The sequence below is a fragment of the Chiloscyllium plagiosum genome, chromosome 1 (genome assembly GCF_004010195.1).
Source record: "Chiloscyllium plagiosum isolate BGI_BamShark_2017 chromosome 1, ASM401019v2, whole genome shotgun sequence".
NCBI classification, from domain to species: Eukaryota; Metazoa; Chordata; class Chondrichthyes; order Orectolobiformes; family Hemiscylliidae; genus Chiloscyllium; species Chiloscyllium plagiosum.
This window is the reverse complement of record NC_057710.1, coordinates 58,406,879-58,416,258: the sequence shown is the minus strand read 5'-3', so window position 1 is coordinate 58,416,258 and position 9,380 is coordinate 58,406,879. Positions and strand designations below refer to the sequence as shown.

Below are 9,380 nucleotides of genomic sequence, written 5' to 3'. Positions count from 1 at the left end.
AATCCATCGAATTCAGCACCGCCTTCCTAACCTGCAATCTTCTTCCCGACCTCTCCGCCCCCACCCCAGTCTGACCTATTACCCTCACCTTGACCTCTTTCCACCTATCACATTTCCGACGCCCCTCCCCCAAGTCCCTCCTCCCTATCTTTTATCTTAGCCTGCTGGACCAACTTTCCTCATTCCTGAAGAAGGGCCTATGCCCGAAACGTCGATTCTCCTGTTCCCTAGATGCTGCCTGACCTGCTGCGCTTTTCCAGCAACACATTTCCATCTCTGATCTCCAGCATCTGCAGACCTCACTTTCTCCTCAAGGTATTTTTATTCCCCAGTACTCGATTGGGGTTTACCATTCATTGTGTATATCCTTCCCTCATTGGACCTCCCAAAATGCATTACCTCCCATTTACCTCAGAATTAAATTCCATCTGCCACTCTTCTGCTCGAATTGCTAACAGAACAATATCAATCTGTGGCTTGAGACTATCCTCACTATCAACACCACCACCAGATTTCATATCATCTGCAAACTTACTAATTATATGTCGCCATGCACGTAACAAACAGCAGGGGCCCCAGCACCAATTCCTGTGGTACAGCACTGGTCACAGTTACAATTACAAAAACAATCCTCCACCATAATCCTTTGCCTCCTATTTGTAAGCCAATTTTGGATCCAGTTTGCCAACTTGCCTTAGATCCCATGGGTTCTTAACTTTTGGGCATGTGGGACATTGTCAAAGGCCTTACTAAAGTCCATGTAATCACGTCAAATGCAATACTTTCATCAATGTACTTCGTCGCTTTTTCTAAACAAAACTCAATTAAATTAGTCAGACAAGAACTCCCACCAACAAAGTAAGGTGGGGGGGGTAGGGAGGCACAACGTGTGACCTAGGGAGATAGTGAGGAAAGAGATCAGTCTGAGACTGGTACAGCTTGGAAAAGGAGCAAATCAAACAGTCAGGACAGACAGGTCCAAAGCAGAGAATGACGTAAATTAAACTGCATTTATTTCAATGCAAGAGGCCTAACAGGGAAGGCAGATGAACGTTGGGCATGGTTGGAACATCATAGCAATTACAGAAACTTGGCTCAGGGATGGACAGGACTGGCAGCTTAATGTTCCAGGATACAAATGAGAGAGGAAGGATAGAAAGGGGGGCAAGAGAGGAGGTGGAGTGGCATTTTTGGCCGTACTTAGGGAGAATATTCCTGGGAATACGTCCAGGGAGGTTATTTGGATGGAACTGAGAAATAAGAAAGGGATGATTACATTATTGGAATTGTACTAAACACCCCCCAGTAGTCAGTGGGAAATTGACAAACAAATTTCCAAGGAGATTTCAGTTATCTGTAAGAATAACAGGGTGGCAATGGTTGGGCATTTTAACTTTCCAAACATAGACTGGGACTGCCATAGTGTTAAGGGTTTAGATGGAGAGGAATTTGTTAAGTTGTACAAGAAATATTTCTGTTTCTGTATGTGGATGTTCCTACTAGAGGAGGTGCAAAACTTGACCTACTCTTGGGAAATAAGGCAGGGCAGGTGACTGAGGTGTCAGCAGGAGAGCACTTTGGGGCCAACGACCATAATTCTATTAGCTTTAAAATAGTGATGGAAGAGGATAGACAGGATCTAAAAGTTGAAGTTATAAACAGGAGGAAGGCCAATTTTGACGGTCATAGGGTGCAGGTGTTCTCAGGTAAACGGACGGCTGAGAAATGGGAAGCCTTCAAAAATGAGATAATAAGAGTCCAGAGAAATTATATTCCTGTAAGGGTGAAAGAAAAGGTTGGAAGGTGTAGGGAATGCTGGGTGATGAGAGAAATTGAGGTTTTGGTCAAGAAAATGAAGGAAGCATATGACAGGTATAGACAGCAGGGATCAAGAGAATCCTTAGAAGAGTATAAAGGCAGTAGGAGTATACTTAAGAGGGAAATCAGGAGGGCAAAAAGGGATCATGAGATAGCTTTGGCAAATAGGGTTAAGGAAAATCCAAAGGGATTTTATAAATACATTAAGGACGAAAGGGTAACTAGGGAGAGAATAGAACCCCTCAAAGATCAGCAAGGCAGGCTATTTGTGGAAGCGCACGAGATGGGGGAGATACTAAATGAGTATTTTGCATCAGTATTAATTGTGGAGAAGGACATGGAAGATATCGAATGTAGGGAAACAGATGGTGACATTTTGAAAAATGTCCATATTACAGAGGAGGAGGTACTGGATGTCTTGAAATGCATAAGTGGATAAATGCCCAAGAACTGATCTGGTTTACCCTAGAACTCTGTGGGAAGCGAGGGAAGTGATTGCTGGGCCCCCTTGCTGAGATATTTGGATCATCGATAGTCACAGGAGAGGTGCTGGAAGACTGGAGGTTGGATAACATAGTGCCACTATTTAAGAAAGGTGAAAAAGGAAAAGCTAGGGAACTATAGACCAGTGAGCCTGACATCAGTGGTGGGCAAGTTATTGGAAGGAATCCTGAGGGACAGGATGTACATGTACTTGGAAAGGTAAGGACTGATTAGGGATAGTCAACATGGCTTTGTGCGAGGGAAAACATGTCTCACTAACTTGATTGAGTTTTTTGAAGAAGTAGTGAAGAGGATTGATGAAGGCAGAGTGATGGATGTGATCTGTATGGATTTCAGTAAGGCATTTGACAAGTTTTCTCATGGTATACAAGTTAGCACAGGTAGATCACACGAATACAGGAATAACTAGCCTTTTGGATACAAAACTGACTCGAAGGTAGAAGACAGAAGGTGATGGTGGAGGGTTGCTTTTCAGACTGAAGGCCTGTGACCAGTGGTGTGCCACAAGGATTGGTGCTGGGTCCACTGATTTTCATCATTTATATAATCAATTTGGATGTGAACATATGAGGTACAGTCAGAAAGTTTGCAGATGAGACCAAAATTGGACTGTAATGGACAGCAAAGCAGGTTCCTGAGAGTACAACAGGATCTTGACCAGGTGGGCCAATGGTCCAAGGAGTGGCAGATGGAGTCTGATTTAGATAAATGCTGTATTTTGGAAAGGCAAATCAGGACAGGACTTATACACTTAATGGTAAGGTCCTGGGGAGTGTTGCTGAACAAAGAGACCTTAGAGTGCAGGTTCATAGTTCCTTGATAGTGAAGAAGGCATTCCTTTCCTTAATTGGCCAGAGCATTGAGTATAGAGGAACCTTGATTATATGGCATTCGATTACCTGAATTTTGGTTTATCCGGCAAGATCGCAAGCTCCCGATGCTTGACTAAACTGTATTATCCGGCATCCAATTATCCCACAAAATACTCGTTGCTTGTGTCATTCGAATAATCAAAGTTCCTCTGTATAGGAGGTAAAGGACCATAAGACATAGGAGTGGAAGTAAGGCCATTCGTGCATCGGGTCCACTCCGCCATTCAATCATGGCTGATGGGCATTTCAACTCCACTTACCTGCACTCTCCCTGTAGCCCTTAATTCCTTGCGATATCAAGAATTTATCAATCTCTGCCTTGAAGACATTTAACGTCCCTGCCTCCACTGTGCTCTGTGGCAATGAATTCCACAGGCCCACCACTCTCTGGCTGAAGAAATGTTTCCTCATTTCTGTACTAAATTGACCCCCTTTAATTCTAATGCTGTGCCCATGGGTCTAGTCTCCCTGCCTAACGGAAACAATCTCCCAGTGCCCACTCTTTCTAAGCCATGCATTATCTTGTAAGTTTCTATTAGATCTCCCCTCAACCTTCTGAACTCTAATGAATACAATCCCAGGATCCTCAGCCTTTCATCACACGTTAGGCCTACCATTCCAGGGATCATCCGTGTGAATCTCTGCTGGACACGCTCCAGTGCCAGTATGTCCTTCCCGAGGTGTGGGGCCCAAAATTGGACACAGTACTCCAAATGGGACCTAACTAGAGCTTTATAAAGTCTCAGAAGCACATCACTGCTTTTATATTCCAACCTGCCTTGAAGACATTTAACGTCCCTGCCTCCACTGTGCTCTGTGGCAATGAATTCCACAGGCCCACCACTCTCTGGCTGAAGAAATGTTTCCTCATTTCTGTACTAAATTGACCCCCTTTAATTCTAATGCTGTGCCCATGGGTCTAGTCTCCCTGCCTAACGGAAACAATCTCCCGGTGCCCACCCTTTCTAAGCCATGCATTATCTTGTAAGTTTCTATTAGATCTCCCCTCAACCTTCTGAACTCTAATGAATACAATCCCAGGATCCTCAGCCTTTCATCACATGTTAGGCCTACCATTCCAGGGATCATCCGTGTGAATCTCTGCTGGACACGCTCCAGTGCCAGTATGTCCTTCCCGAGGTGTGGGGCCCAAAATTGGACACAGTACTCCAAATGGGACCTAACTAGAGCTTTATAAAGTCTCAGAAGCACATCACTGCTTTTATATTCCAACGATCTTGAGATAAATGACAACATTACATTTGTTTTCTTAACCACGGACTTAACCTGCAACTCAACCTTTAGGGAATCCTGGACTAACACTCCCAGATCCTTTTGTACTTTGGCTTTATGAATTTTCTCACCATTTAGAAAATATTCTTTTTTTCCAAAGTGCAAGACCTCGCATTTGCTCACGTTGAATTTCATTAGCCACTTCTTTGACCAGTTATGAGGTCATGTTGCAGCTGTTCAGGACATTGGTTCGGCTATGTTTGGAATATTGTGTGCAAATCTGGTTGCTTTCCTATTGGAAGGATATTGTGAAACTTGAAAGGGTTCAGAAATGATTTACAAGGATGTTGCCAGGGTTGGAGGATTTGAGCTATAGGGAGAGGCTGGACAGGTTGAGGCTATTTTCTCTGGGGCGTTGAGGCTGAGTGATGAAGTTACAGAGGCTTAGGGGCATGAGGGGCATGGATAGGGTAAATAGACAAGGTCTTTTTCCTGAGTTGGGGGAGTCCAGAACTAGAGGGCATGGGTTTAGAGTGAGACGGGAAAGATTTAAAAGGGACCTAAGGGGCAACATTTTCACACAAAGGGTGGTGCACTTATGCAATGAGCTGCACCAGCGGAAGTGGTGGATGCTGGTATATTTACAACATTTGAAAGACATCTGGATGGGTACATGAATGGAAGGGTTTAGAGGGATATGGGCTAAATGCTGGCAAACGACACTAGATTAATTTAGGATATCTGGTTGGCATGGACAATTTGGACCGAAGGGTCTGTTTCCTTGCTGTATATCTCTATGACTCTAAATCTGTGCTGACTAATCAATCGCTGCCTTTCTAAATGTTGATTAATCCTGTCGTTCAGAACGTTTTCCATTAATTTCCGGACCACTTTTGTCAGACTAACTAAACTGTAATTACCTGGTTTATCCCTGATGCCTTTCTTGAAAACAGGAACCCCATTAGCTATCCACTAGTCATCTGGCACTTCACCTATAGCCAGAGCATTGTTAAATATCTCCACCAGTGCCCCAGCAGTCTCTTCCCTTGCTTCCCATAGCAACCTGGAATATTTATATTAAGCCCTTCGGTTTTATGTACCTCTATGCTGTTAAAACATCTAATGCCTCCTCTTCATTAATCTTATCATGCTTTAGAATCTCACCATCCTTGAAATCTCCAGCTACAATGTCTTTCTCCTCTGTGAGTACAGGTGAGAAGTATTAATTTAAGACTTCACCCACATCCACTGGCTCTGTGCACAGGTTGCCCTTTTGGTCTCTGCTAGGCCCCATGTGGTCAATCAGGAGCTGCAGCTAAATACACTTCCTACATATGCGGTCACCATGGAGACTGGAAGTGTCCCTGAATTCCCACATATGTCATTTCATTGAGCTGGGTTCTTCTGCCAAATCAACTACAAACATTAAACTAGGGGCAAATTACTCAATCTTACCCCGTACTCACCCAATCAGATTCTATTGCTAACAAACTGCAAACCACAAAAATAAGGACTTTACACACTGTCTCCCACCTGGTACTAATCTCTCAGTCCCTAAAGCTGGATTCTAGCCTGCCAATCCTCTTGCCCTACATCACTTTTTTAACCTTGATGCTGATGCTATTAAGCCAAAGCAGTCTGATAATTGTTTATGGATGCACTGACGCTCAGTTGCAGCAGCGTGTACTATCTAAAAGTTACCCTGCAGAAATTCACCAAAGATCCTGAGACAGCACCTGCCAAACACACAACGATTTCCATCGAGAAGTACAAGGGCCACAGATACATGGAAACATCATCACCTTCAAGCTCCCCTCCAAGCCAATAATCATCCTGACTTGGAAAGATATCTCTGTTTCTTCACTGTCACTGGCTCAAAAACCTGGAATTCCCTCCCAAAGAGCACTGTGGATCTAGCACATGGACTGCAGCAGTTCTAGAAGGCAGCTCACCTTCTCAACGGTAGCTAGCTAGTGATGTTCACATCCTATGAGTAAAAGAAAAGATTCAATTGGTATTTGACACCTTTGCCACTCATGTAACGTTGTTTTATGTTATTTGGAAATAGTTGATTGCCATGCTATAACAAGATGGAGTCAAAGAGTGTGGTGCTGCAAAAACACAGCAGGTCAGGCAGCATCCGAAACTCAACATAAGCCCTTCATCAGGAATGTGGAGGGGGAAGGGGGCTGAGAGATGTGGAGGGGTAAGAGTGGGGCTGAGGGGAAGGTAGCTGGTAAGGCAATAGGTGGATGCAGGCGGGGGGGTAATAGTAATAGGTCGGTGGGGAGGGTGAAGTAGATAGGTGGGAAGGAAGATGGATAGGTAAGACAGGTCAAGAGGGTGGTGCCAAGTTAGAGGGTTGGATCTTGAATGAAGTAGGGGGAGGGGAGATTTGGAAATTGGTGAAGTCGATGTTGATGCCTTGTGGTTGAAGGATCCCAAGGAGGAAGATGGGGATTTCTTCCTCCAATTGTCGGGTGGCTTGGATTTGGCAGTGGATATAACAAGATGGCAGAGTTAGTTTATATTGTAAACCTGGAAGAAATGACAGAATTGTAGCACCCAATGATTATTAACAAAATGCTTTGAGGTCCCAAGTGTCATTCATGTTGTCGCCTTCATCTCTCAGGCAACCTTTACCTTAAATATCTAAATACTGATCCAGTGACAGGTGAAACAGGATTCCCATTAAAGGTTTATTCCAAATCACATGCTCCAATTGTCTTTGTAGTTTAAATCCATGAAAGTTCAACGCAGTGAAGCCCATAGGGTTGCTAGAAACACAAATTACAGCTCTTTCCAATCCCTTACCCCTCTTAACATCAAACCTTGAAGATGCCAGCTCAGCAGTGTGACATTCGCCAGTTTTGCCCAGGCATTATTTTTACATGTATTTGCCATTGTTGATTTATGACAGAACTTATAATAAAACATATGATGGATAAGGTAGGTGTGATATAAGAGTGCACAGACTAACCTGTACAAACAACTGTGTTACAAAGCATCAGAATTACGTATGAGAGATCACCAGAATTTCAGATAGTCAGACAATAATCATGCTTAGGTTATGCCAAGAGCTGATGCACTTAAGATGGAGACAGTCCAGTCTAAGGGCATAGACTCTTAGCAGTACAGGACAGAACTCCCAAGTCCCAAACCTCTTGGCAGTACAATCCATGAGGAACTGATCAATAAATTGTTCTGTCAGTGAAGATAGATTAAATTATTTTTATTCTTGTTCCTGAGTCAGGTGTGCACTCAGACCCAGTAAGTAGTATGTTAGGCAGACCCAATAACCAAATTCTCAAGTTGTCTGGGTTCTGATGAAAGGCTACCTTGATCTCAAGCATGAAACCTGTTTCTCTCTACAAAAGCTAGTCTGACCTGTTGAGTTAACATCTTATTTTTTATCTTTTATTTTACCAGCATCTTATTTTTATGCCAAGTTCTCAATGTGTCTTGATCAACAGAAAAATGCTGGAAGATGCAGGAAAGGGACAGGATCTGAAACATTTACTCAGTTTCAGGTCTTGTCAGGTTGGCTGAGCATTTCCAGCAACCACAACATTTTGCTTTTCTAAATAAATATGCAAATTTAGTAGAAGTAAAATAAAATTGCTTACTTTTTATTGTTCGTTGGACCTCGATTGAATTGAAGCAGTTGTAGAATTTTATTTATACAGTTTTGGTTGAGCTGTTTCATGCATTTCTAAAAAATAATAGATTTAAAGTAATAGATTTAAGCACCTGTAACTGTAATGCAAATGATGACCCTGTTCTGATTTTACTTCAAGGATACAAATACCAGTTTGGCCACACTTTTGGACATCTTACTCAGAATGCATTAGGAATGAGCACCATCCAGAAACAAGTCTTGGATTGAAAATCTAATGGAGCAGATTAATATCGTACTGATGATCAATATTGTTTAAAACATAATCAATATTTAGAGAACATTTAACTTGTACTAAAAGACTGCTATAATTTCTTGCAAGGATGATAGTGATCCACTGTAATTTTAAAGTGATTTAAAGCACTTACAAGATTCAAAAGGATTCTTAAGAAAACAGTCCTTCCACTCTGGACATGACTTAATGCGGATAATTTTGGCACTTTAATCACATTGTGAATTGCTAAAGCGTATTGATTGTTCAGTGTCTTATGCATAAAGAAATAAAGTCTACTTGAAGGTATTTTGGACAGTTTTCTCTACAATTTGGGCTAAGAGCAACCTGAACATTCCCAGGATTACATTTAGATAAGATCTACAACATAGAAACAGGCCATTTAGGCTCTGAGTTCCATTAACGTGTTTACACTCCACTTGAGTCTCCTCCCATCTTTTCTTATCTAAATTTATCATGATTCCTCTATCCGTTTTCCCTCAAGTGTTTTTCTAACTGCTCCTTAAATGTTTGTGTTCTATTCACGTCCACCATCCTCTATGTGGGAGTGGGTTCCACATTCCAGTTTCTTCTAAATTCCCTGTGACACTTCTTGGTGACTGTCTTGTACCGATGATCAACAGTTATATCCATCTCCACTAGAGGGACCGTCTCTCAAGCTGTAGAAGGAAAGTAGTTCACCAGTGTCTGTTCCCAGTCACTGCCCAGTTCTTCTTCATGGAAAATATATTTGGCAAGCAGTTGTAATGTCTTGCGTAGCTGCAAAACCTGGTAGCACTCTCAAACCATGAAGAATAGTTGGTCAGGACACCAGAGGGCAGCAGACATTTTTCAAACTGTATTACAGGACCCAACATGTTCAGTGAAGGTGAATATTGGGAAGGTTGACGGGGAGATATGTGGGAAGTTGGAGAAATACAGGCAAGAAAGAATAATACAAAGCAAACAAATGCAGTAAACCATCTTGCTCTATGTAGGCAGCTCAATGCAAGCTGGAGGAACAAAATCTCATTTACCCTGAGACACTTTATAGCCTCTAGGACTC

The 9,380-nt window shown here is 42.5% G+C and overlaps 1 protein-coding gene across 3 annotated transcripts in view; it reads left to right on the top strand.

The window, feature by feature from the left end:
• fam166b (family with sequence similarity 166 member B) overlaps positions 1 to 8,758 on the top strand; it is a 31,504-nt gene extending 22,746 nt beyond the window's left edge. For all 3 annotated transcript variants that reach the window (XM_043701462.1, XM_043701471.1, XM_043701453.1), the window contains one exon: positions 8,225 to 8,758. In XM_043701462.1, coding sequence (XP_043557397.1) covers positions 8,225 to 8,313 — 89 coding nt within the window. In that variant the 3' untranslated portion in view covers positions 8,314 to 8,758. The remainder of the gene's footprint in view (positions 1 to 8,224) is intronic.
• The last annotated feature ends 622 nt before the right edge of the window (positions 8,759 to 9,380 follow it).